Source organism: Drosophila hydei, unplaced genomic scaffold (assembly GCF_003285905.1).
Source record: "Drosophila hydei strain 15085-1641.00,03,60 unplaced genomic scaffold, DhydRS2 tig00008133-arrow-arrow-pilon, whole genome shotgun sequence".
Classification (NCBI taxonomy): Eukaryota; Metazoa; Arthropoda; class Insecta; order Diptera; family Drosophilidae; genus Drosophila; species Drosophila hydei.
Genome location: NW_022045842.1, coordinates 25,808 through 53,359, shown reverse-complemented (window position 1 = coordinate 53,359; position 27,552 = coordinate 25,808). Strand labels below are relative to the sequence as shown.

Genomic DNA, 27,552 nt, shown 5'->3' with positions numbered 1-27,552 from the left:
TTAAAATTCACTACAAACAGATTTTAGCTAAAAAAAAAAGAAATTTGCACACAGAAACAGTTTTACAGACCTAATTATATATGCGCAAAAAAATTAAATACAAATGTCAATGGCGGAGGTCTGTCGCTATCGACTTACAGTTTGTAGAATTCTAATCAGCATACGATTGTGCTTATATATACGATTGTATATGGCTGTATATATATGTGTGTATTAGAACATATGTTTAATTTGACTGCTGCCAGTCTGGCTGGTTTAGTTTACTCAAGTCTCTTTGCTTATCTAAGCCAGTCAAAACATATGGTCGAGACGACGCTAGAGTATCGAAAACACCCACCTGAACGGAGTTGTTGCTGCGGCCAAAGGAGCTGCGAAAGAAGCCAAACGAAATATGCTACCATAGCCGCCAGAATCGTGGCGCTCGCGGCCGGAACTCGTCGTGGGGCCGGAGTTCGGCGACGTTGGCGGATTTAGGGGCGACATTTCCGAGTAGGCGCGCCCCACTTGCTGCAACTTGGGGGTACGAACCATTTTGCACTGTTTTTTTTTTTTAATTCTTTTGTTTATTCACTTAAGCGTACATTTAATACACAACAAACAGTTAAATTGCGAAACATTGAATGGGAAATGGTTTCCGTTTAGCGCAGCTTAGTCGGTTCGAGGCAATTATTTGCATGCGCCGATCAAATGTTTACCGCTGATAACCTTTTTGATACTAATTAAGGTTTTCAGTTTTGTAAGCACACAGATTCAACGGATTTAAATATTATTTCTAATTCCGTTTTATTATTTTATTTTATTTTTATTTAAAGCTCGTCGCGCTGTATTCGAGCTGTCGAGCGAGCACACGCAGCGCGCACTGCTGGAAAACTAACCGCAGGCAATGCCCGGGGCTCTGGACAGGCAGCGACAGCAAATATGCAGCTCACATGTGCGCCTAGTCATTCTCTTCACTTCGCATACCCTGTAAGGGAAACAGGTGACATAATTGGGTATGACAACTTCTTGTAACTTGTCGAAACAGGCAAAGTATTTGATTCTATGCCATTCTTCTCCCTTTAATACCCTGTAATTCCTCAATGTATTTTAACCAGTATTACAAATCTATTGAAACATGTGCAACAAACAAAGATAGTTAGGGTGTAAAATATAAGTCTTGTAGATTTTCTCTTTAGCATATTATTTTATTTAAACTAAAATATTTATTAACTTTCAACATTATTAACATTTGCAGGTAATCTGTTAGTCGCGCACTCCCTCTTCGCTCATCCTTACCTATTCATTTTGATAAAAATACAAGAATTTAGCAAAAACATTAACGGCGCTTTCGTACTACTACAAATGTACCAAAACATACACACACACCCTTACACACAGACCAATTACTGGCGCCCAAAATGAGCAATCACAACGGCTACTAAATACTTTTGTACTTGTATTTGGCTATCGTAATAACTGTTGTCTGTTAGTGGAACGACGGAAAGGAACGTCCAAATTACGCACAGCAGCTCTCGCAGACAGCAAACAGTGAGTGAATACTCAGACTCGCTGTCTCCTCTCTCTCCTCTCGCTCTCTCTCCCTTGTTCACTTGTCGTCTGGCATATAGTATTCGTTCAGTAAGGCAGATCTCGTTGACTGATAACGCGCCCAGTTGACTGTCTACTCCCAACCCAAAGCACACAGAAAAGCAGAAAGCATTCTATGTTGACACAGTGTACATTAAATATGTACACAATTATGTTTGAACGTATGAGAGAAATTGAAGAGAATTTGACTGCACATTCACACGTATTATTTTAGGTAAGATAAAATGCTGTTAACATACTCTTAACTATATATGTATAGAGTCAATTTAAGTAAATGGTATATGAAAAATCCTATTTATAAATGCTGATTTAAGTTACCTGACCATTGCTTCGTCTACCTGCATCCCATTTCTGAATCAATCTGCATATGTAAGTAACTTGGAGTTGGGCATAGCCCTATTATTATCATTATTATAGTTGCCAAGGGAACGAGCAATTCAATGGGTGCTTTACACAAATACTAAATAACAATCAACATGAAATCACTCAACCAGCAAATATCTAAAATGTAGCAGATAATACTATAATGGAAGTATAGTACATACAAATATATAAAGCGTAAAATATAATTTAATACTGCAAACATAGTTTATATTAACTATGTTTAAATGAAGTAGGAGTCAAGCTGGAGCAGCAAAGAAATTATATCAATCATGGCGATAGCTCTTCACGTTAAGTCTAACAAAGATAGCTATCTGAACAAACTGTTCATATAAACTACTTTCTTAACGGCATTTTTTACTTCAAACTCAAATGAAAAAGTGGTGCATACTTTGAGGCGCTTTAATTTAAAATATATTATGAGAGACAGTAAGCAACCAAAGTGGGATTTCCTTTGAACTAGAATGGGGCAAAACACATTGAACTTCATATATAGTCATACCCATTCATTAATAACTACTAAAACTTAATTTTAGAAGAAAACGTAATCTATTTTCAATAGTTTCCATATCAACGCAGCACACCTTTATTAATATAAGTTATTGTATCTTACAAAGTTCATGTTCAATTTCCTTGATGTTCTGCCAATTTTCAAACAGCAGCTATAATTATTTTATATTAACAGCTTCATCAAGTTTATTGCTGCATTAAAAAAGATGCCATAATGTAAATCGAAGAAATTCTAAGTAAGAGCAACAATACTTATAATAAAAATAAATACACGAGCGTAGAGCGTAGAGAAAATACAAAAAAAAGCAGATATATATGTGATATATGTGTATTTGTAAGTGTCCAAATATATAATTATTTTTATACAACTTGCCAAGCAATTTGTGAGTGAAATTTGTGCCTGTCTGGCAGCGGTCTATCAACAATTCCCAGAATAGCCAAAGCAGAGACAAAAACAAAAGCAACAGCAGCGAACAAAGTCGAAACAATGATGTAGTATCACAGACTACAATTAAACTTAGTTCATTAAACTTCAGATTATTATGCTTACAGCAAGTTGAAAACGTTGACAGGTGAATCGAACAGTCATTGTTTCTAGCAGTTCCGTTTATCGCTATTGAAAGCTAGTCGTCAGTGAAGCACAGACATAGTTACAAATGATGTTATATCATCTATCATCAATTTTCTATCTGATATCCTTCTATCATCTATCATCTATCATATATCATCTATCATCTATCATCTATCATCTATCATCTATCATCTATCATCTATCATCTATCATCTATCATCTTATCAGCTATCATCTATCAGCTATCATCTATCATCTATCTATCACTTATTCATATCATCTATCATCATCATCTATCATCTATCATCTATCATCTTCCTATCATCTATCATCTATCATCTATCATCTATCATCTATCATCTATCATCTATCATCTATCACTACTATCATCTATCATCTATCATCTATCATCTATCATCTATCATCTATCATCTATCATCTATCATCTATCATCTATCATCTATCATCTATCATCTATCATCTATCATCTATTAATCTTATCATCTATCATCTATCATCTATTATCTATCATCTATCATCTATCATCTATCATCTATATCTATCATCTATCATCTATCATCTATCATCTATCATCTATCATCTATCATCTATCATCTATCATCTATCATCTATCATCTATCATCTAGTCATCTATCATCTATCATCTATCATCTATCATCTATCATCTATCATCTTCATCTATCATCTATCATCTATCATCTATCATCTATCATCTATCATCTATCATCTATCATCTATCATCTATCATCTATCATCTATCATCTATCATCTGTCATCTATCTACCATCTGCCACCTATCATCTATTACTCCGAAAGTCCCAATGGCTAGAAAAGTGGATCTCTGCCGAGGTTTCTAGTTCACAAAAGTTTGTTGCAGTATCAGCAGCTTATACAACATATCACATAATATGCATATATAAGCGCATGTATACAGATATATATACGAGTTTTAAGTATCAAGTATAAATGGGTTTTTTGAGCAGCTGTTGAGTCATTCGTATAACATGGAGGAAAACTTACTTGCGTGGTAAATGTGACGCCCGTTTCGCTTAGTGCTTGGGATTCCATAAAATGTGATATGGAATAAACTGACAGATTGTCAATCATTATAAATTTTGATAAATCACTAGAAATCTATGTCAATATCGGGAGTGGACCGCGTACATCTAATGTATCTCTGCCACTTTCAGAGTGTCGAACGCAACTGACAGAGCTTTCGCTCAATGCTTATCAAAAGTTGATTTGATTTATTAATTTTAACAAATTAGCATCAATTTGTGACGGTATTGATCGTATTAATCTGATAGGATATTAAATAGACACGTATTAGAGAGTATCAAGTATACTCTATAGATTGATTCCATACTGCCACAACCTGATCTGGTTAACAGAGTTGAACTTATTCGACTTAATCAATAACTTTCATAATTCTCTTTGCAGCATCACATGTAAGAAACAATGTAACTAACATTTCAACTCATTTTTGTGATTATATTTGTAAATATTTGAGTTTTGCGAAACCAAACAAATGTTTTATTACAAATAAACAAATAAAATACTGCCAAGCACAGCTCTTCTAGGCGATTCTCATAATAACAAATAAAGTCGAAAACCCTTTCAAGCTTTATTTACAACTGTTTTATAAGTAAATTTCTTGGCACTCCATAGAACTATTTTCATATCAGTTTGTATAAGAAGTCACGCAAGGGTAGTTTGAAAAGTTGCTGAATATAAAGATATACATAGTTCTTACTTATATTAAAAATATTTATATATTTATCTTCATATTTTTAAAATTACTAAATAATTACTATAAGTCACCCTTTAGTGGAAATGCTATCTCATGCTTATATATTATGCTTTAATTTTAAATCAAGCTACCTTATATTTATTATTTGTATACATATTAGCTAATATATGTACGCCAAATATTGACAAAGGCAAATCAATCATAAAGAATTTGCAATCTTAACAATGCATTGACAAGACGAGACGCCGCCAGATTGATAGTAGCAGAGTGTCATATATGTACACATAAGCTATATATACTCGCCTGTCTGTACATATCTACACAGCTAGCTTTCTTATCGTCCCATTTGTATATAGATAAGCACAGTGGGTAAATACAAACTGGCACAGAAACAAAGATAAAGTGCGCTTAGTTTCGAGTGCGCTGGCATTAAGATAGATTCATTTCAATTATGACGAATGGCGTCAAAGGTATACTCTGAGGACGTAATGAAGTGCCCCACGCACCAATCGGAAGTAATTCATTTTCAATTCCGTCTATTAAATACTTGTTAGCCATGAATGACTGCTGAATAAGCTACGTAGAAAGCGAAATTCTTATGACAAAAATAAAACAAGGCTAAACGAAATTATGTAAAACTTAAAATAACCGAAAGCAAACAAATAAAGTCCGTTTTCTTTTGTTTAGACTAGAAAAAAAATAATAAAAGTAACTTAAATATATTTTCACAATCCTACATATATTCGTACTTTTTGCTTGTTGACTATGCACTACTGTACATGATACTTAAAAATAAATATATTTGGAAATTCTGTTAACTGGAGTCTACAGAAAATCATTAAATTGATTGCTCACACAAATGACAATATTATTAAATAAATTAGCACCTCTTTAGTCAATGCGAACTTATGACGGCGCAAAAATTCTACAAACAGACAATTCGTGCCTGAGGAATATTTGCTACGGATATTTACTTGGATTTGATGTCTTACTAAGCATTACTTAATCAAATCGCATAGGGAATTTGAAATTGTTTAAAATTTGGATTTTTTCATCGATACTGTAAGAACACAAGTTGATTTATATATATCTACCTATTTCTACATATACAGATCATGTCACTCACCGGTTAAGTCAAACAATTGTTGTTGTTGTTGTTGTTGTTATTGTAGGCACGATATGCCGTTATACAAATTTGCCGCGCAAAAACAACACTCCGGCAGGATCAGACACATTGACAACAAACGACAGCTGAGCACAGCTGAGCGCTGCTGTGTGTGTATGTGTGTATGTACTTATGTATGAATGTAGCTATGTCTGTATGTATACACGCACGTGTGTCGCTGTATGCGAGCTTGTATGTGCGACAATGAAACGTCGATAAAAACTGATTGTAATTACGCCCGCAATGGCTCTTACACTATTTTCTATAACATCAGCACTTTAACAGTTAAAATTGAATATGTCGGTTATAAATAATCTAAATAAACTGTCACGAACACACAATAAAAATTATATATGTACATATTCACGTACATATAGACGAGCACCAAGCATTCGCAGCAGCACACTGCGCGAAAAATGATTCTTTCACTATTTGCATTTGAATTTAAGCAGCAGATATTCACAGTTTACATAATTATCAATTTGTATATTAAATACAATTATGAAACAATATCTTCACACTCTATTATAAATTGTACTATTATTAAATTAAGTTACATATATGGCGACCGAACAACAGTTCTACGTTCGCTGCCGTTTGCTACCCAACAAACAATGGGCAACGCGTTTACGAATTTTCATACAATTGGCCAGTCGCCGAATTGTTTGCTTGGCTATGTCTGATACGAAACAAATGTTGCCAGATTGACAAATGCCAAAACGTGCACAATATGGCCAAACGCAATTACTAAAGCGCGTAGCAATTATCGATATACGAATAAATACATTTGTAGCACCAATTTCTGCAATTTTAACAATTTATAAATTTTTAACCATTGACACGAATTTCAACCTTTTTTGTAAAAATGTTGAATCTTACATGAATCGTTTCTATGTTGGAAGTGGATTCCCTTTCTTATATTAAAGAAGTCTGCGCTGATTCTATTTTAAAACACATCCAAATATCAAGTATATTGAATTTAAGTTGAATGGCTTCCATAACACAATTATCATGCTTTATTTGCTTTCCGAAACACTAGCAAACCTGCATAAGCCAATGGGACTTCCCGTCACTAACCGAAATGAGCAACAAATCATAAATAAAATTTGCGTACGTTCGTTAAATGTTTTTTTCCTTTATTCTAAGACACGATTTGCACTCAAACCAATATTGAATGCGGCCTGGAATTTACAATTTAACGGGCTTGGGCTTGCCCTGCTGAGCAGCAATGCGCTCCTTGTAGCGCTTGACTGCCTCCTCGCGGGAAAGGTTACCCTTGCGTGCATATCGCTGGTTGATCAAGAACTTGACATCCATCTGTGGGACAATAAGAAATATATGAGATTTTTAAGATCCTATCATATTGATGATCTCTACTTACGCCCAGGGTGGACTCGTGGCGTTTGCGCATTGGGCGCTTGATGCCATTGCGATGTGCCTTCTTGTTCTGGTTGTGATTTGTATGATTCTTGGACTTGGCCATTGCGAATTATCAAACTGTTTTAACGGCAGAAGTCGGCGACCAGCCAGTTAATGGCATAACATGAAAACAAAAAATATCCATTATAGTACACAATTTATAGCTGCTTTTCTTCATTAATCAACAAAACAATTGCCGATGGCATTGAAGAATACACTTTTGAGTAGAATTAAAATAGTTATTTGGTTTATTTGCGACCTACGTTTTTGACAGCTCAGCGGAAAAGAAGAGGAAGAAGAAGCGCCACTATCGATACTTGCAGTTATATCTTAAACGTCATCGATATTTGGTGAAAACAGCTGTTACCGATTTTAAATAAATGTGGCAATATCAAAAGTGCTCCACTGTGAATAGCAAAACCAACAAAATACAACGCAATTGCCTTTACGTTTAAATTCTAATTAAATTTAAACTCTTTTTAAGAAATACAAGCTTAAACATATATTAATTGAGAAGATTAAATAAAGTAGCCGGTAAAATTGCATTGTGTTAGAAATAGGTAAGTAAGGTCAAAACACTTATACGTCACACACGACATTTGTATTTGTGATTGTATAGAATGCGGGCGGGCGGGTAAGAGGCAGCGATGAGTCATCATCTAAAACAAGTTATCAGCGACCCACTACTATTTGCTTTGTTTTTTCGTTTTCGCTTTTTGTAATCAGTCTGACGTCATATTCAAAGGAAAAAAATGAAAATTTCTGCCGCTTCCGCTGCTGCGCTCGCCAGCAATACAAACAGTAGTAACGCAACCGCCGCATCGATAGTACCTAAAACGGAACCAGATCCAATTGGTACCGAGGAGTCAATGGAATTTCAGACCCCTAACAGCACTTCAACTCCCAACGTCAGCAAACGTCCTGCTTTCCTGGACCTTAATAAGAAAAACAAGCGCACAATGGCACCTTTGCTTATAGACTCACCTGATGTACCTATAAAGACACTCAACACGCCGGACCTTGAAAAAATTTTACTCTCAGGTGGCATGTTGCAAACGCCGCAACCTGGCACAGTATTCCCCACTAAAGTGGGTCCCATTACCTCGGAACAGGAAGCCTTCGGCAAAGGCTTTGAAGAGGCTCTCCAGAGCCTTCACACAAGTAAAAACACTCAGGCGTTTCTGGGCAGCAATACCAACGCTCCAACGGCTGCCAGCAATCCAGCTGCTGTTGTCCCAGCCACCATGACAGCCGTGAATAATGGTATCAGTGGGGGGTTCACCTACACCAGCGTGGGTGAGTACCATTTACTTTGATAATACAGAATCTAGCAGTGTCTAATCGGCATTTCCTATTTATAGATGGTTTTCCCGTCATTAAGGATGAGCCACAAAATGCAGTGGCTTCCCCGACAGTTAGTCCCATTGATATGGCTGATCAAGAAAAGATTAAGCTGGAGCGTAAACGTCAACGGAATCGCGTCGCGGCTTCAAAGTGTCGCAAACGTAAACTAGAACGCATATCAAAGCTGGAGGATCGCGTCAAAATCCTTAAGGGCGAGAACACTGATTTGGCGGGCATTGTAAAAACTCTGAAAGATCACGTAGCGCAGCTGAAGCAACAGGTTATGGAACATGTGGATGCGGGCTGCACCGGCTTGCTAGCGGGCAAATAACATAGGGATAACACCGAGGAGACTGTCCAGCAGTATATGTCGAGTTTAATATCAGACGACAATGATACAGAAGCAGAGACAGAGGAGGTGGAAGATCAGGAAATGGAGGACACCATCGAAACGGCCGTAGATGCGGAGAGTGGTGTTGTTCTGCTGTCGACAGTGGCCTTGGAGCAGGAGATATCTTTAGAACTTTTACTTAACGCATCATCGAATACCTTCGATTTAGACACACTACCAAGTAATCATGTCGTAATCGAAACAATTGACCATTTGACGGACTGCAGTGAGTCTACCGGCTGATTAATGGAAACCATTTAACTTGGAGTGCCTATTTATATATATATAGAATCATTTAATTCTGTCTAAACTTTAATAACACTAACGTGCAATGCCTTATTTGCTGCAATTCTTTTTTATTGCTTTTGAAAAGTACTTTTTATTTAGTTATAGATGTACATATACTTACATACATACGGTTACCCCTATGTTTATTTATAAGATGAAGAAGTATTCTATATATGTTGATTGTAAGAATATATATATATATATTATATAAATTTACTGAAATCCACGGAACGTTTTTATTGCTTATAAAGTTCGGGGATTTATTGACAAATTTATTTTGGAAGTCAAAACTCAGCTGCTTTACCCATATAATAACAAAGATCAGCTTTTCGTAAAAAAAAACATTTATTTTAATTTGTTCACATATACATATAAATATATTTTTTATAAAACACTATGAAGGGCTTATGGTAACTCTAATTTGATTATATTTTGCCTAGAATACAAAATTTTACATCTGCTTCATGGTTTGTTTTTTTTTATTGCTTAAAATTCGAAATGTTTATAGATGTCGTCAGAAGACGTTTATTGTCACCTTTTGCCATTTGTTATTGTTTTTGTTTTCCTTCTTTGTCACGCTTCAATCCGATACTGTTTTAAGGCACATAGCGGAGCTAATCACGCTCCCATCTCTAATTTGCATGCACACTGAAGCAATGTTTATTTATGTTAAAAAAATTCCAAAGAAAAATCACAAAACAAAGCAGTTTCACGTTAAATATGTAAATATATGTATCTAAGTTATGGATCTTTAAACAAAAACTGAGAACAAATAAAGAAAAGATCATATTTATTTGTAAAAGAAACAATAAATAATGTATAATATAATATATATATATATATATATATTTATATATATTATATATTTATATATGACTAAACAACAATAAAAAAGTAGAAAGATAAATAAGTGATGTATACCTTAAGAGTTGTATGAAAAGTTCCCCAAGACCTAGCTAGAAATGTTCTAGTAATTAACACCAATAATTAAGCTAAGTTCAGCCCGGAATATAGAGAGTATGAGTTTATGGAGACTAAGCTATTTGGTCAGTGGATAGCCATCGATTAGCAGGCTCTTCTCTTCACTTAGCTGCTGAGGACCTGCTCCTATTTTCGTATGGATTATATATTTGAGCATATTCTTGGCATTCACATGTCCTGTAGCCGCGTCCCTAAGACCGTTCTTGACCTCAACCGGTGGCACGGGAATACCCTTGAGATATTCAACACTTTGTGAGGAATCATTGGGAAACGCCAATTGAATGGCAGCCAAAAGACGTGGCACATTCTCGGCCAGCACATAGAGGCAGGCATTTGGGCCGGCATCAAAAGTGTAGGCAGCTTGCAAGGCGCCCATTGTCTCGTTGTAATCGTGCACGAAATTCGCAATTGCATGCGAGACATCGTTCATGTAGACACACGGCGGGTATGTGTCCAGGCAGATGGCGTGCAATTGATTAGACTCCTTCATGGTGATCTCCGCGAAAGTGTCAAAGTCACGTGCATCAATTGCCGCCATCAGATCCTTAACGCGCTGCGGCACAAGCTCTTTAGCTCGATGCTGTATCAATGAGGATGTCTTAACGCCCAGTTGCATGCCCTTGGTCGAGCCGGTCTTTTTGCGTGCATCGTTCACGACTAGTATAAGCATATGCATATTGGGCCAATGTTCAGCGGGTGCCAACTGCACGGCAATGGAGTCGCTGCCGTCAGAGGCTGAGCCACGTTGCCAATGCACAAAGCCGCCGTATAAGCTACGGCACGCTGAGCCGCTGCCCTGACGGGCGATTGTAGTTAGTTCCTCGTTCAAAGGTAAATCGTAGAGGCGTGCCAGCGTATAGACGAGGCACGCATATCCAGCTGCACTCGATGCCAGCCCAGCGGCAGTGGGGAAATTGTTGTACGATGCTATGTGCACCTTCCACGACAATGGAAATTTGTGGGCACCATTGGCCAGGGCCAGACGGTGTACGCCTTCCAGGCAACGCATCAGTCGTGCATTCTCCTCGAAGGGCACAACATCGCCATTCAGCCACATTCGATTCTGTTTGAAGCTCTCCGATGCGCTTATTGTGGTCTTTGCGCACATCTCATTAGCATCTAGTGTCATGCTTACGGAATCATTGATCGGCAGTATTAGTTCCTCGTTTCGTTTGCCCCAGTATTTAACTAGGGCCATATTAACAGGCGCGACGCACGTTGCCGAAAACATTATGATTTAACACTAAAATAAATAATATTCTAACATTAAGTTTAAAAACGACTTTCCCCAGCTTTCACTGTGAAGTGCGGCAGTTAACCGATAGATGTTTTTATTAAGTTATCGAACAGTCCGATGCTTGACAAATACTCGTTTTCGGTATAAAAAGAGTATTTTTTGCTAATAAAATTACACCGTCTTTTTTACATTTGAGCGCGTAGTACTAATACCGTCTGCCTAATTTAGTGCATTCTGTTTACTTAAAAATACCAGCAAAATGACTGAGCTGTCATTCCATTATATTCGTACAATACAAAAAGTGCATCTTTTTGTTTAGTACAGAAAAATATAAACAAATAATAAAAGATATAAAAAAATACAATGCCACTTACTGCAGAAAGTGCTGCACAACAAATTCAGGTGTGTAATAACTACATTAACATTAACATCCTGAAACATTTCATTATAAAATTTGATTTAAAACAGGATCGTTTGAAGGACATTCAACAACATATTCACAAAGTGGATAATGAGAGACGTCGCGCTGAAAATTCGATTGCTAGTCTTGTGCGTGCCCAACAAAATCCAAATCCGAAACTAAAGACGCTGCTGCAGTCGAAGATTCTCGAGGCAACACAGGAAGAAGCAACAATTAGAGCAGCCCTCGCTAAAATACACGAAATACGAAACATACGTAACGAACGACGTATTCAGGTAAGGGAATAAGTTTAAAACGCTAAGGTACTCAATGCTTATATATTTATATATTCACAGGCTCGTAATGCTGGCAACAAGGAAGCCATCCGTCGTGGTGCCCTCATGAAAATGGTGCAGCTCTCGGCTCAGACATTGCCTCTCTTTGTTGGCAAGCCGGGCGAGCGTGCGCCAGCTTTATGCGGAGCAATACCTGCCGAGAGCAGCTATGTGGCCAAGGTAGGCGACAATGTGGCTGCGTTGGCCAAAGGCATAGATGAGGAGGAGAACTGGATACTGGCTGAGGTTGTGCAGTTTCTACATCGGCAAAACAAATACGATGTCATTGACATAGACGAGGAGCAGAAGGATCGACATGTGCTGAGCAAACGCAAAGTTATTCCCTTGCCCTTAATGCGCGCCAATCCAGAAACAGACGGGCATGCACTCTTTCCCAAGGATACAGTCGGTGCGTAGTTTATGATTCCCTTCAAATTACTTCACCTTATTCCAAACTATCTTTTTCAATATCTAGTAATGGCTTTGTATCCTCAAACAACATGTTTCTATAAGGCTATTGTCCATCGCCTGCCACAAACTGCAACGGAAGAGTATGAAGTGCTCTTCGAAGATTCATCCTATTTGAATGGCTACGCAGAGCCGTTGCCGGTGGCACAGCGCTATGTGATTGCATATCGAACCACCAAGAAGAGCGCTGGCAGTGGCAGTGGAAATCTCTCATCCGCCTAAGTAAGCAACAGTGGATTGTAATAGCTATATATATAATTATTATATACATATACATAAAACTTAATTTCTAATGAAATCTTAGCTAATTACTCTTCATCAATATCTTCATCTGCATCGTCACCTTCCTCCTCTTCCATTGGGCTATCTGTTGCCTTATTCTCGTCCTCCTCCACATCATCTTCAACATGCAGTTGGAATCCATCAGCCTTGGTCCACGAGCACTTCATGGTCAAGCGAAATTTGGCCATTGGCTTGCCCAACAATTTAAGAATTCTCGCTTGCTCTGGTGTCAGCACTTTGCCCTCTTCACAAACTGTATAATCGCTGTATATGGTTACAATGCCCTTCTCCAGTTTGGTTGGCAGACCCAGTGAACGCAAATGCGGTTCCATTGAGTGTGCAAACTCCTCTAGGGGTCCGGCTGGCAAGGTAACCGTTTCTGTTGCTGTAAACCCGCTACGCGCATATTCCACGGCCCAATAGTTTTCTGCCCATTTTAGTACTTCTTCCTTGGTCTTCTCTGTGAATAGCAGACCCACCTGACCATTAAGACGTTTCGATAGCTGCAAGAGATACTTGTTTAAGCTGTTTTCTTCAATTTACAGAATTTCTTTCCAATGGTACCTTATGTATTCCAGTTTCCACTTCTTCAGCCTCTGTGCGGCCCAAGCCGATTTGCATTATACGATTTTTGCCAAAAATAAAACGAGAGTTGCGTTTCCATTCTTGTCGGAGATCCTTAAGCAGATTATTACGCATATTCTGCACCTGGAACACAAATATATTTGGATACTTCTCCACACAAAATCGAATGTCGTCGATGATGCGTTGCTTCCATGCGAGACCCTTGCGATCAGTCTTAGTTAAGGAAACTGCGAGTAAGGTCAATATAAAAGTAATATATTTCATTCTGTAAAGAATATTTGATCTATTCCTTGCCTTTCTTATCACGTTTAGAGCGCGGCATTTTGACTTATGTAGGTATATTCCGAGCTTGATTCTTTCTCAAGTTTAAACACCGAAGTAAACACGTGCGACCGCTACGATGATTGCTGTATCGATGCACACTATACCGATTTTCATCATATCGATTATTAATGGACTGCCAACGCGTTTAATGTATGCCATGCAGCCACACCAATTGCACATTGTGATTTATAACGTTTATTTAACCCGGTCACACTGCAGCAATAGCCGACGAAAGGTGTGTTTACGTAGTAATTTTATAAGAAAAATTCTTAGAAAATATAATTAAGCTTAAGTACTATATTAACCTGTCTACTTGTGTATCTGTGTCATCTATCAACATTCTAAAATTGTGTTTTTGTTGTTAAGTCGCAGTGAGTAATATATTTCGACTCTACGCAATTGTGTTACTTGGTGCGCCATGTTGTCGGCCAGAGATTGAGAGACCGCATTTTCCACATGTATCGATTTAAAACGCTAACTGAATTGATTTCCAATTCTAAATATTGAAACAAATGCAAGAAACCGCGTATCAGATATATGAGGTGTAACATCAAGGAAAATATATTTGTAAATGCGTCTGAACAAAATTTACTGTTTCAAGTAGGACGCTGATGACGTAATTTTGTGAATAGACGAGTCAAACGAGGCAGCATTGCCAACGATAAGAAATTTTTTAATCAGTTAAATTTCAAAAAGCGTTGGTTTGTCGCACAATGTCTGCCTCGACTCGGATATACTTAGCGCAATTCAATGAAAATCAACATTAGAATTAAGGCAATAATTTACTGGAGCTTATCAAAAGCACATAATTGCTGATAAGGCGCCGTCACAGCCCGTGAAGTTGAAAAAATAAATTTAATCAGCGTGCCAGAGATAAGAGCTAGAAGGTTTTAACAGGTACAAATTCGTCTGTGCGTTGAGCGCAATTCAAGGGCTTAGCGAAAGGCGTAATGTATTTTGGATTTTCATTTTAATTAAGATTTTTAGAATTATTAGTAATTGTTGGTCAATTTTACAACGCACAAACAGACACGTACAAGGCCACAAATACAACTCGCGTAACATTCGAATTTAAAAATTTAACATACGGACGTTCGTCTCATTCAAATTACTCAATTAAACGACAATTGCGCACAATTGACGACAGCAACAGCAGCAGCAGCTGCTGCCAAGCTCCTCCCCAACATTATTGTGGCATGCGTCATACAATGTACAAAACTGCAGCTTGCATTGGCCAACAACAAATTAGTATGTGCTTACGGCACTTAACGTAAAAATCTGCAATACGTCATATGTATAATTATTAACAAATTTGCTCAGCTGTAGTAACATAACTTAATCAACAAGCTGCTTTTCGAATTGATGGATTAGGCATGACAACAACAGGTCATTCGAAACTCAACGAATCCAGTTCACTTGTGTTACACCTGGCAACTTAGTTTTTGTAGCCAGGTTGGCAACACTAATTTTTACCTATTGCTCTCTTTGTTCTCTCTCTCTCACACACACTTTTTCGCTCTCTCATCTGCTGTAGCGGCATGCGCTACCGCTTATGTGTGTATTTATGAATGTGTGAAATCCACCAACACATGCATACATACCAAATAGGCGTACACACAGATACAGCACTTACTGTGTGCAACATTTGCCGTCACTTTTAGTCGTTCGCCGTTCGTTGGTAGTCGTCGTTGTCGTTTCGAGTGAATCGAATGTAAGGTAACCAATTTGCATTAGTAATATGGGGCGAAATATGTATATGTACCCACATATGAATATATTTATTATAAAACCTTAAGCCTTAAGGCGATGCAATAAACATGTGCATTTCGGTAGTTTATGCAATTTTAATACATTTTTCAATTCGCCGAGAACATGTGCAAACGCCGCATGTATGAAAAAATTTTCTACATGCTTCCATGGAACGATCGATAAAAATACTACGCAAAAAGACGAAAATGTTCAGAACTGTGAATTTGTGCAAAAATACATACATTTGTACATGTATATGTACAAATGCCCGCTGTGCGCTAGTATTGGTATATTTTGTATTAGTGTGTGTCCGTGTGAATATATATATATGTATACTTCTACATATATATATGTAGACGTGAGATTCGTTTGTAGCTTCGTATATTTTCAGTGCTTTTGGTTGATTGTTGGCGGCCGTGGCAACAACTGACTTGGCTAATGCGAAGGCGAATTGTGGTGCTTAAGTGTGTTCTGGTCGCTAGGCGTTTTAGTCGTCAATAGCTAAAATACTTGCATACGAACGTCCGAGCGAATGACTGTGTGTGTGTGACTGTGTATGTAAATATGTACGCCAGTCCGAATGTATTACGCATATGCACATTTAAAAGTGTGCTGCGGCGATATTTGCTTTGTAAAAAATGAAATTTCTATCTTATGCATTGTATATTTAAAAAAGCTAATCCATTTGGATTATTTTTCACAGACTTATGTATGGGCATTTATGCACGTACATTGTTAACTTGGTTTTTATTGGATTTACTTTTACAATTTACTACATATAAATTTGTTTTTTTAGATATAATAATATATATTACTTTTATATATATACAAATATATATATATATATGAAGATATATACATATGAGTGTACATACATATGTGTATGTATGTATGTAAGTGGACGACACACGCGGTTACGTGTTCTTTTATACCGCACTGCTCTCGCAATCGCTGCTGCCTTTGGAAGTGTGTGTTCTCTTTGTGGTGCTCTCTCGCTCTCCGGTGGGATTATTTTTATACTTTTTGTTGCGTTGCTCTTCACAACCCTCTCCCTCACTATGAGGCAGACACACTTGTTTCTTGTTAGCTGATGTACGTTCATATGCGTAAATACATTGGATAATGTGTACATATGTAATTTGATTTGTTGCTTTTTAAGCTCAAAACATAGATGTTGAATTTAACATCAAATCCACCAAATGTAAACAGGGCAGGGGTGCAATAAAACTGTTGAAGGCTCCCATTACTTGTGTCTGGTTTTGAAAACGTTGTGTATTGGAATTTTCTGCTTATCTGCATTTCTCTATATATTTTTTTCCGTCTGTACTGCGCATGTAGCCGTAACGCCGTGTAGCCGAATCTCTGTCGTCGCGACCTCATGGGGCCGGTGTGGTGAATTTACACTTTGCCGCTCGGTGTGGTGTATTTTCAACACTCGCATACTTACACGCACATACTCACACACTGGTATTCGCATAGGCTAGCGCCGTTTGCAGCAGTCAAAGTTGCCGTCATCGCAGAATTCAACAAACGGTTTCAAATTTTATTTGCCGTTATCTTCAATCTGTACCAGTGACCGAAGCCAATGCCGCCGTCGTTGTCGCACTGACATTTCGCTTACTATTAGCGGGTTTTTCTTTTTATAACACACACAATTACACAAAAAAGAACGCATGCATGTATGTATGTGGGCACACACACACTTCTATATAAAGAAAAATAGTGTGTGGCTGACTCTTGCAGTCGCACTATTTCCTCATTGTGAGGCATGCCCAAAAAATGACGCAGTCCATGACGCATACAATTCACTTCATTGCTAAGAGCTGATTTTGCTGGCTCCACTATTGAAACGGGAGGGAGTGGCTGATTGGGTGTATAGCTATAAATGCGCACCCATATATCTATGCATACATACATTTGTCGGAATTTAGAAATTAAAATCATAGTCAATACTCCGCCGTTGCGCTCTGTTTCGTTTTTGTCTCATCTCTTTTATTTATATTTGTCAATAACTATACGAAAACATGGCAATTGACCTAAAAAAGAGCAAAGCACAAAAGTTGCTGTTCTTAAAATACATACATACATACATACTAGTATCTATTGTGTACATGTGGATTTACCTACACTTGTATATAGCCTAAGGTTCAATGTTTTTGCAATTTGACGGTCGGATGCGATCGTTTAGAATAGAAGATAACAAGTGGGTGGATGGCTGGTTGCCACTGTGTTTGCATATGCATATTTGCACGTGCATTCATATACATATACATATATTGTATTATTTAAGATCACCTTTATTGAACATGTTTACCATATTTGCTTAAGTTTTGCTACCATTTTAAGATTCGTGCATTGGGGTTATTGTGCATTTATATTTGACATCTGAATACACACAACTAATATGTTCGTACATATTTATATATATATGCTTACTCACGTACCGCAAACACATATAGATACATACACATTCACACTCACACTCACACACCCATCAAGCCACAGATTTCTCTCTTTTATTTCATTTTCAATTTTATTCATAGTTTATTTATAACTTTTCTCTGTGCATGTATGTTGGTTTATTTTATTATTGTTGTTGCTGTTTCTTTTTCTTTCTTTCATTCCATTTGGTTGTCGTGTCGGTTGCTTCTGCTGCTTATTGCTTTTTTACCATTCCCATTTCCATTCCCATGTCCATTTTGTACGTATCCAATGTGCATCTGGAAGTTGGGGTACCTTACGAAGTCGAATGTCATGTCTTATAGCATTGGCAAACAGCTTAAATCACTAGCACAAATTTGTATTAACAATGTGCAAACAGAATTTGGAGCACGCCCACACAACTAAAATCAACCACCCGCCCACCCACACCTTTTTTACCTGTCAAAAGCACATTATGGGCCATAGGTCCTTATGAGCAGCGGACTAACAAAGCTGCCTTGGGGGATAATAATTTTGTCGTTATTATGTTTCTATGTTTGTCCCCAAGGATAATGGAAAATGTATCAATCAACCTCACCTTGCGTTTATTTATAAATAATAATCAATCAATATTTATGTAATACCTGCAAATACAGTCATGTTGTGGAGGGAAGCATTCAGCCGTTAGCTAAAGGCAACAGGTTACCCTTTAGCATCACAATATGCTTTGTTGTGAACATACAAATGTATGTACATATATAAGCTAAGTGTTAGCGTGAGGTCTGACTCACAGCTGTTTAACATAAAACGCAATTGATTGACATTAAAACGAGTATTTATTATTATTATTAGTTATCATCGTCGTGGGTTTAAGTAACTTTTCGACCCTGTACTTTATATTTAAAGTCGATGAAATGAAATGAAATATAATACTGATATTGCAAGGTCTTGATGATTCAGTTTTGTATTAATGCTAATTGCAGCATATGAAGCAAAGATGTTAAAATTTGACTCATTTGCTGCTAATTGCAAATTGAAATCTTTTAATACAGCAACACACATATGTGTATACATCCGTGTGCCTCAGAGCGTGTAAGTGTTGCAAAGCCAGTTTTTAATGTCTCATGTATACATATTGATGAGCGCGATATATATCCTTTGATATCCTTTTGCCCGCCCATTGACACCGCCAACATATTTCAATATCATCAGAAGTTTGCAACGCGCAGCTGCTATTCGCATGCGACGAGTTCTGCCACCGGCGGCAATCCTTGCTCCTTCGCACCTCAGCTCAACGTTTTTAGTCAGAGACAGAGACAAGTTCTCGTTTTAGTCGAGTTTCGGGCCTGGTCGAAAGAGCAACACAGCAACAGCAACAGCGCCAGTGGCAGCGACAGATAATTATTCGTGCTTGGAACTGTATGTGTGTGTGTGTGTTAAAGGATATTCGTGTTGAAAGTTGGCGAGAGAAATAAATGAATTAATTGTAGCTTTCAATTAGAAGTGGGTGGTGGCTCGCAATATAAGAAATTGTATATATATACACGCTGTTGTTTGTTGGCCGTTTGAACAGGTTGCCAATTAATAAAGGGAATGCGCCGCGTGGGAAATTCAATTGAAATTTAGCAGCAATCAATGAATATATATTTATTTCTTTCTTTCTTTCTTTCTTTCTATTGAAGATAACCATTCACACACTGTGAGCGACGCTTTGAGCTGTGGATTCCTCCTACTTTAATTAATTTTTCTGCTGTCTATCAATTGCAACAGAGTTCGCGCGTGGGCCAATACACACACGAACACACATATACAAATTATTCATATTATTAGTTTGGTCAAGTAACTAAAACAAAAAACCACAAACATGTCGACAGTCGATAAGGAAGAACTGGTCCAGAAGGCAAAATTGGCCGAGCAATCAGAACGGTGAGTGCACACAGTTATGAACAGATCAAAGAGCCATAATTAACTTAAACTGTTTTTTTTATTTACTTTCATGTAGCTACGATGACATGGCCCAGGCCATGAAATCAGTCACAGAGACGGGCGTCGAGCTGTCAAATGAGGAAAGAAATCTGCTCTCTGTTGCCTACAAAAATGTGGTTGGAGCGCGCAGGTAAATTGCAACTTGCAAAATAGACTTTCTACACCTACTTATATATATATATATTTGAATACATTTATACAACAACAGGTCATCGTGGCGTGTTATTTCCTCCATTGAGCAAAAAACCGAAGCATCCGCCAGAAAACAACAGCTCGCCCGCGAGTACAGAGAGCGTGTGGAGAAGGAGCTTAGAGAAATTTGCTATGAAGTTCTGGTATGTACAGCTGCTTTACTCTGCTCCACTCCACTCCATTCCATTCCATTCCACTGTACTCTCCTGCCCATGACCATGAATATTGTTAGCCTCCAGCCCCCTCTCAAAACCCACCATAGAGTAAGCAAATTATGATGTGTTCTTCTGTTCACTGCGCAAGTCCTGCTCCCAAATGCCAGTGGGCGGTGGTAGCTGTATCTCTGTGGCTGGGCATCAGAGTTTTGTGTAAAAATACAACTCTAACAAGCATCTATATAAACCAATTGCTGCGTTAGTTTGAAATTACAATCGCCTTAGCGGAGGGCCCACTGTACAGGCTTTTGTATGGGTGTGTGCGTGCGCGTGTGTGTGTGCAGCAAATTGTATTACAATCAATAAATCTATTTTTAAAAAAATAATAAATTTTCCAGACATGCTGCTGCTACACTGCACACAGCAACAACTCACACACATACATGCACTATATATATGTACATACTTTTCTATATATATATATAAATAAACATACAGATTAGATAGCAACAGTAACCAATAATGGCCGAACTTGGCTTGATAAATGTCAATTTAATTAGAGTTTTCGATTCAGGTGCAGAGCTACTTATTTTAAAGCTGTACTCATTTGACACACCGTTGACCTATTAAGTAAACTACCTTTAGACATCAGAGGCACTGGGCTTAAAAATAAATCAAACGGTACAACCTACATGTGTAGCCAATATGTATATATATTTATATATATAAACAGTTCTCGCTGATTGGGGGTTGGGATTGTGGGGCTGGGTGACTGGGCGACGTGCTGGGTGACTGGGCGACGGGCTGTTAGCTTTTCTTTCTTTGGTGACAGAAAATCGATAATACTTTGAAGTGCCTCAGTCGACTGTAAAATTGGCATACATACATGCACAGAGACATACATACGCTTGTAGCTATTTCAGGTTGAGTCGCGTAATATATTAGCTGCGCAGCTTTCGCTCGCATAATATTGGCTTAATAACAGCTTATTGTGCGCGTAGCAATTAGGAATGTTTATTTATATGCACACAAGTTTGATCTCTTATTTACATTTTGGCATCATCTTGTTCTTTTTAATCAACAGGGACTTCTGGACAAATACCTTATTCCAAAAGCCAGCAATCCAGAAAGCAAGGTTTTCTATTTGAAGATGAAGGGAGATTATTACAGGTATTTAGCTGAGGTCGCCACAGGAGGCGCACGCAACAGTAAGTATCTACATCTCATAAGCTATGAGCTATAAGCTCTTTTAATATTGGATTATAAAATTTACAAACGAAAACATAAACCTAAACGTAAACGTAAACTCCTCTATCTCTTTGTGTGTTTCACAATGATGCAGCCGTTGTTGACGATTCCCAAACCGCTTACCAGGATGCATTTGACATTAGCAAGGGCAAAATGCAGCCAACACATCCCATCCGCTTGGGTCTTGCACTTAACTTCTCAGTCTTCTATTATGAGATTTTGAATTCTCCAGATAAGGCTTGCCAATTGGCTAAACAGGTTAATAACGAAAAAACAAACAAACAAATAAACAAATGTCGGGCAAGCGAACAAAAAGCAACAAGCAAATAGTGCAACGAAACTCATTTCAAATCTAATCACAACATTGTTCTTTTTTTTATATATATATTTAAGTTGATTGTTCCATTCAGTATCTATATCATATTGAAAACTAATTGTGAACTTTGGTTCTTTTTTCTTTTTTTTTTCATTTATTTTGGTACCCCATATTAACGTACATAATTTAAGCCGTCGTTGAGGACTCGAAAAAAGCTTATCAAGAGGCATTCGATATTGCCAAAACTAAAATGCAGCCAACACATCCAATCAGATTAGGTCTTGCACTCAACTTTTCCGTCTTCTATTACGAAATTATTAATTCACCAGCGAGGGCTTGTCATTTAGCTAAACAGGTTCAATCTCTTTCTACACAAATATTGTTTTATTTGTTTTATATTAATTATTTAAATATTGTTATGTGGCTAACTAACTAATACACAGACACAAACAACCCTCACACACGCCCACAAAAGTCCGAAGAACGTACGATATAAGCATACGCCTACGGTCATCGCATGTTACGTAAATTGAAAATTTGCTTAATTGATTAATTGAAAGCCTGGCTTATGTACTCTGTTAAGTGCGGCTTTTAACCCTTTATAATGCAGTCCATATCTTGCTGGTGAAATTATTAATGGTTGTTAGAGAAAGTGCATTAACCGTTAGGTCACAGAGTTCAATATCGTATATTAGTTAATAGTTTTCTTATTTTTGCTAGATAAATTTATAATTTTTGATTATTATGCTTACTTGCTGAATGAAACAAAAACAAAATCACAAAACGGTATATATTCAAATACTAAAACAGTTGTTTTGATTGAACTGAAATGCTTTCGTTTTGCACCTGAATCAGAAGTTGTACTTGCATATTTACCTTGCCGGCAGTTTGCTTTGTTATTGTTGTAATTCTATTGTATCAAATACTAAATATATTTTATGTACACACAATATAGGCGTTCGATGACGCGATAGCCGAGCTGGACACACTCAACGAGGACTCATACAAAGACTCAACACTCATCATGCAATTGTTGAGGGATAACCTGACTCTTTGGACCTCCGATACCCAGGGTGATGGCGATGAGCCACAGGAGGGCGGTGACAACTAACCAAACAACTAAAATGTTTCCTTTTTGACTATGCAAATATTATTCAGTAATACAAACAAACAAAAACAAACAAAACAAAAGAAATATAAAAACAAATCTTTGAAGTCGAAAGCAGCAGAGCAGTAATGTAATAATAAAAGCAACATCAAAATCAACATCAGCATCGACACAAATCCAAACAAACAAACAAACAAACAGACAACACACCACAAAAAAATACAAAACAACAAAACACTACAACATTAACAATTCAGCAGAATAATGATTCAGCTTGTGGCTGTGTGATGATAGTTTAGAGGCTGAGATGAGTTTAGGTGAGAAGACTATTGTCATGCAACTGATTGAAGAAAAAGAAATTGAATCTGGTTTATAGACAGTTTATATATTGTATACAGGCGAACAAGTGATGTTCGACGAATCAAATCAATAAATGTAAAGTCGATTGAAAAGTCTATGAGAAAGAAATGTAATATGAAACCAAATGTCTTAATTTGCTTCACATGCCGTTCAAAGTTGTCTTTGTTAGTAAAATGCTCTTGCAAATATTCACAAATGGAACTATCTGAGTCAAAACTTATAAATACAAAATATAAATATATATATATAAATATATAAAAATGAAACAACTATCAGCTATCCAGAACAAGAACAAGACCAGGAACAGGAACAGTGTATTGTATGGCAAAGATGTGAATTTTGTTTTGTGTAGTTAATTACTATTCCGCTGTTTTGGCCAACTGCGTACACTATACATATGCCTAAAAGTAATATTATTTATTTTAATTATGTTTTAATAAATAATTACCATACTGTTTTATATTAACATACAAACAGCAAACAACAAACAAACAGTACACAAGACACAGTCAACAACAAATTTATTGTCTTTTATTTTTGTTTAATGCGCTGCGCCGCTTTCCTTAATAAAAAAAAACAATAATAAAGAAAGGCTAATTGGTTTATACAATATAAATAATGTAATTACAAATAATGCCCATTATTTTTCGTCGTCAAAGAAGAAGCCCATGCGAACCAAAAGAAACAAATTATGTATTATTTGTAATTATCTTTTTTTCTAAAATACAACAAATAAAAACATAAACCTAAACTTTTATTTTCAACCAATTTATGTTCTCTTGGATTTTGTTCTTTACTTTCTCTGTCTCCCACACACACACACACAGTGTTGCATTTATAATGCAGCTATCAATAAAACAAAGAAGAGTAAACTGTGTGCTAAATTGTTGTCAAATTAATAAATGGTTATTTAGTTGTGCAGTCAAGAAAGTTGTGATTAACATACACAGATATAGATATTCACTCTAAATCAGTGCAAATAACTTGTTCCGTTGCGCGGATAGCTTAGAAGGCATGAGTTCTATTGTGCCTGTTTGAAGAATTCTTTTTTTTCTTTCTCCTCGTATGTAAATCAATCGGTTAATCGGATTTGAAGATTAAATGAACCAGTGATTCGCCATCCTGGAACAAGTATCAAAATTAATCGTACGATCGATGCGATAACTATTTATAACGTACTCACATATACATATATACTTACTATATGCAATTATGCAAAAGCAAAAGCAACAGCAATAACATTATCAATGTGCAATTGTTATAACTAAATGTCTCAGTGTTTACTTTTTATATTTTTATTATCATCTATGTGTTTAAATGTAAACCCCCAGTCCAAGAACAAAATGAGAAAAATTAAAAAAAAAAACAGGTGTGTGAAGCAAGTATATAACAAAAGAAAAACTAAATCGAAATTGAAAGCTAATTTTATTTTTCGAACGATGCCAATTGTTGCTAAACTCAACTAATTCAACATTCTGCTTTATTGTTGATATTAAGTTTGGTTTATCAGGGCATTTAATTGCAAAACAACAGGAAATTGATAACTAATCAAAATACAAAATACAAATAAAACAGAAAATACTTATTTTAAAAGCTGAGTAGATGCAATTTTAATCCAAGATGGCGACAACAACAGCAACAAGAACAAACGCCAGTCGCCAGGAAATTAAAATTATCTATGCAGATGTGTATAAAAACTGTATAACTGTATATTTTCGCAATTGAATTTACGCTTACAATATACATAATAAAATCGAGTCGAATAACCAAAATGGAAACTGCAAATACATAATACACATACATTAAAAGAAAAACAGAACAAAAAACAAACATACAAAATGTGTTGAACAACAACAACATTGAGCACACATTAATTGTATGTGTGTGTGGAGGCAAAGATTGATGTGAAAATTTAAGTTTATTGAAATTACAGTTTCTTAATTACCAAAAAAAAAAAAAACAAAAAAAATAAAAATACAAAAAAAACAAGTCATTGTGTAAAAGAATTTTTGAGGGGTATTAAGGTATTGATAACTGACTGTTTTTACATTGAAAAGATATTGAACATATTAAGATAAAGCTTTCTTTGGTAGGCTAGAAGTACTATTTGCAGTAACGGTGGACAGTTAGCATACAAGATGCTTAGCCTGGACCATGTGAAATGGTATTAAAGAACAGAAAGAGAAAGAAATATTAAGCAAAAAGAGCTAGCTATATTAATGCTATCTAACATAACAGAGCCATTCTAGTTTCAGATTCAAATTGATCATAAGAAAGATTAAAATAACTATTTCTCAAGCCAAATGATTTTTGAAGCTAAAATTTTGAGTTGCGAGTTTAAATGAAAATGGAAATTTGTACTCTAACTGGTTTGTAAACTTGTTTGTAAGTATGATAAGATAAGTTTTAGCAATCTATGCATTATCTGCATTCAATTAGTTTTATAGACTGGTTCACTTAGACAATCTATTCATGCCAGCACAACTTTCGGATCATGAAATGAAAACGAAATTTTTATTGATTCCTAAAAAAGTATGCCTTATATTTTCAGACCTGTAACGAAAATTCTTGTGACTTTTTTAGGAATGCATAAATGTAAATTTCAAGTATTGACAAATCGCATAGCTTGGTAAGTGCAGCAATTATATTTCCAACGAAAAAAATATCTCACATGTCGTCAGCAGGCACATTGACAATGGGATTCCCTTGGTGAATTTTCTACCCGCATGTCGATTTTCCAGCAGAGGCAGAATAGCTGCCGATAGTTCCCCGGAGCTCAAGTGGATCCTTTTCAGTCGTCGCACCGATATTGACAAATTGCAAGGCTTCAAAAACAAAATGGGCAACTGTGTAAATCTGGGTATGAAGTATGATTACCTAAAGATCCTAATGAAGGACAATATCAATTTGTATTATCGCTACCTGTGCGACAATACAGCTGAGGTGTTGACTATTATGTATGCAGCCGATAGCGTGCGTGATGATTTCTGTGATATGAGCTTAGTTTCTATCAAAACGTAAGCAATATTATCTTTCATATATCCATTTATAGATATTGATTCCTAATTTTGTATGGCTAAAGCCCAAATATACAGAGACTTATGCACATCACTAGAAGTTTGGGTTTCGATCGTACTGCAAATGATATACGACAATATATGGATGCCGAAAAAAAGAGAAATTTTCGAACAGACATTGGATTCGCTTTAAAGGTGAAGGAAACAACTCAGAAAAAGAAAGGGAAGAAGGACAAGGAGACGGATCGGGAAATGAAGAAAAAGACGGATCAGCTATTTGAAATGAAGGAGGCGGATCGGGTGAGGGTGAGGGTGAGGAACGACAAGGAGATGGATCGAATGTGGGAAAGAAAAAAGGAGAAGGAGGTGGCTCTGGAGAGGGATGGGAAGACGGACAAGGACATTAATTGGGTGTCGGAAGTGAAGAAGGAGACGGGTCGGGTGAAGGAAAGGATTAAGGAGAAGGAGACGGATCAGGTGAAGGAAATAATTAAGGAGATGGTGACGATTGGGGAGACGAATGTAGAGACGAATAAGAAGCCGTTGCTGCTGAACATGAAGATGATAAAGAGAGCTAAATTCAAAGCGCCACTGATAAAATATGTACTTTATCTGAAGAAACTGAAGCACAAGGCGACGTCATCCGATGCCAACTGAACGCCTCATCGCAATTACAAATCTAAATTAAGGATTTCGCCTTTCTCTGCGATTTTCATGCCATCCACTCCTCTGTGGGCAAATGCTGTGATGCGACACCTTCAACATACGATAAGTATATATGTAGGTACGACAGACAAACACCCAACGGGAATGCTGGAAATATCGCGTCTGGATTATCTTTCTAGCGAAAGGAGAATCGCTTTGTTAAAGAAAATATTTTAATTTGTAATTTTTTTTTAAGCTAATTGAAGTCGATAGACCAACTCGGTCTTAATCGGCTCTGATTTCAACGAGCTGCTTT

At 36.8% G+C, this 27,552-nt stretch overlaps 7 protein-coding genes across 12 annotated transcripts; 4 read left to right on the top strand and 3 right to left on the bottom strand.

Annotated features, from left to right (window-relative positions):
* Positions 1–7,096: 7,096 nt before the first annotated feature.
* LOC111593734 (60S ribosomal protein L29) lies at positions 7,097–7,515 on the bottom strand. The gene is made up of 2 exons (XM_023306720.2): positions 7,367–7,515; positions 7,097–7,302 (listed from the first exon to the last, which is right to left on the bottom strand). Exons 1-2 carry the CDS (start codon positions 7,466–7,468, stop codon positions 7,174–7,176), a joined length of 231 nt encoding a protein of 76 aa, XP_023162488.1. The 5' UTR covers positions 7,469–7,515; the 3' UTR covers positions 7,097–7,173.
* Positions 7,516–7,802: 287 nt separating this feature from the next.
* Positions 7,803–9,081, top strand: LOC111593729 (transcription factor AP-1). 2 transcript variants are annotated; one of them, XM_023306714.2, is made up of 3 exons: positions 7,803–7,964; positions 8,150–8,700; positions 8,766–9,081. In XM_023306714.2, the coding sequence occupies exons 2-3, from the start codon at positions 8,157–8,159 to the stop codon at positions 9,077–9,079; spliced, it is 858 nt and encodes a 285-aa protein (XP_023162482.2). In that variant the 5' UTR covers positions 7,803–7,964; positions 8,150–8,156; the 3' UTR covers positions 9,080–9,081. The 2 variants fall into 2 exon arrangements, with proteins under 2 accessions (XP_023162482.2, XP_023162481.2); XM_023306713.2 differs by having other exon boundaries at positions 7,804–7,964; positions 8,131–8,700.
* A 1,272-nt stretch (positions 9,082–10,353) lies between these two features.
* On the bottom strand, positions 10,354–11,751 carry LOC111593726 (diphosphomevalonate decarboxylase). The gene has a single exon (XM_023306708.2). The coding sequence runs from the start codon at positions 11,637–11,639 to the stop codon at positions 10,467–10,469; it is 1,173 nt and encodes a 390-aa protein (XP_023162476.2). The 5' UTR covers positions 11,640–11,751; the 3' UTR covers positions 10,354–10,466.
* Positions 11,752–11,905: 154 nt separating this feature from the next.
* On the top strand, positions 11,906–13,692 carry LOC111593728 (SAGA-associated factor 29). The gene is made up of 5 exons (XM_023306712.2): positions 11,906–12,047; positions 12,114–12,341; positions 12,402–12,789; positions 12,856–13,070; positions 13,676–13,692. Exons 1-4 carry the CDS (start codon positions 12,009–12,011, stop codon positions 13,068–13,070), a joined length of 870 nt encoding a protein of 289 aa, XP_023162480.2. The 5' UTR covers positions 11,906–12,008; the 3' UTR covers positions 13,676–13,692.
* LOC111593730 (mRNA turnover protein 4 homolog) lies at positions 13,142–14,124 on the bottom strand. The gene is made up of 3 exons (XM_023306715.1): positions 14,010–14,124; positions 13,695–13,942; positions 13,142–13,633 (listed from the first exon to the last, which is right to left on the bottom strand). The coding sequence occupies exons 1-3, from the start codon at positions 14,035–14,037 to the stop codon at positions 13,157–13,159; spliced, it is 753 nt and encodes a 250-aa protein (XP_023162483.1). The 5' UTR covers positions 14,038–14,124; the 3' UTR covers positions 13,142–13,156.
* A 66-nt stretch (positions 14,125–14,190) lies between these two features.
* Positions 14,191–23,690, top strand: LOC111593731 (14-3-3 protein zeta). Of its 4 annotated transcripts, none has more exons than XM_023306717.1 (7): positions 14,191–14,274; positions 19,892–20,135; positions 20,212–20,325; positions 20,404–20,530; positions 21,627–21,750; positions 21,885–22,048; positions 23,062–23,690. In XM_023306717.1, the coding sequence occupies exons 2-7, from the start codon at positions 20,074–20,076 to the stop codon at positions 23,215–23,217; spliced, it is 747 nt and encodes a 248-aa protein (XP_023162485.1). In that variant the 5' UTR covers positions 14,191–14,274; positions 19,892–20,073; the 3' UTR covers positions 23,218–23,690. The 4 variants fall into 4 exon arrangements, with proteins under 4 accessions (XP_023162485.1, XP_023162487.1, XP_023162484.1 ...); XM_023306719.1 differs by lacking the exons at positions 14,191–14,274; positions 21,885–22,048 and adding exons at positions 15,666–15,755; positions 22,298–22,461; XM_023306716.1 differs by lacking the exon at positions 14,191–14,274 and adding an exon at positions 15,666–15,755.
* Positions 23,691–26,028: 2,338 nt separating this feature from the next.
* On the top strand, positions 26,029–27,445 carry LOC111593727. Of its 2 annotated transcripts, none has more exons than XM_023306710.2 (3): positions 26,029–26,203; positions 26,256–26,591; positions 26,657–27,445. In XM_023306710.2, the coding sequence occupies exons 1-3, from the start codon at positions 26,109–26,111 to the stop codon at positions 27,246–27,248; spliced, it is 1,023 nt and encodes a 340-aa protein (XP_023162478.2). In that variant the 5' UTR covers positions 26,029–26,108; the 3' UTR covers positions 27,249–27,445. The 2 variants fall into 2 exon arrangements, with proteins under 2 accessions (XP_023162478.2, XP_023162479.2); XM_023306711.2 differs by having other exon boundaries at positions 26,030–26,203; positions 26,259–26,591; positions 26,657–27,443.
* Positions 27,446–27,552: the final 107 nt, after the last annotated feature.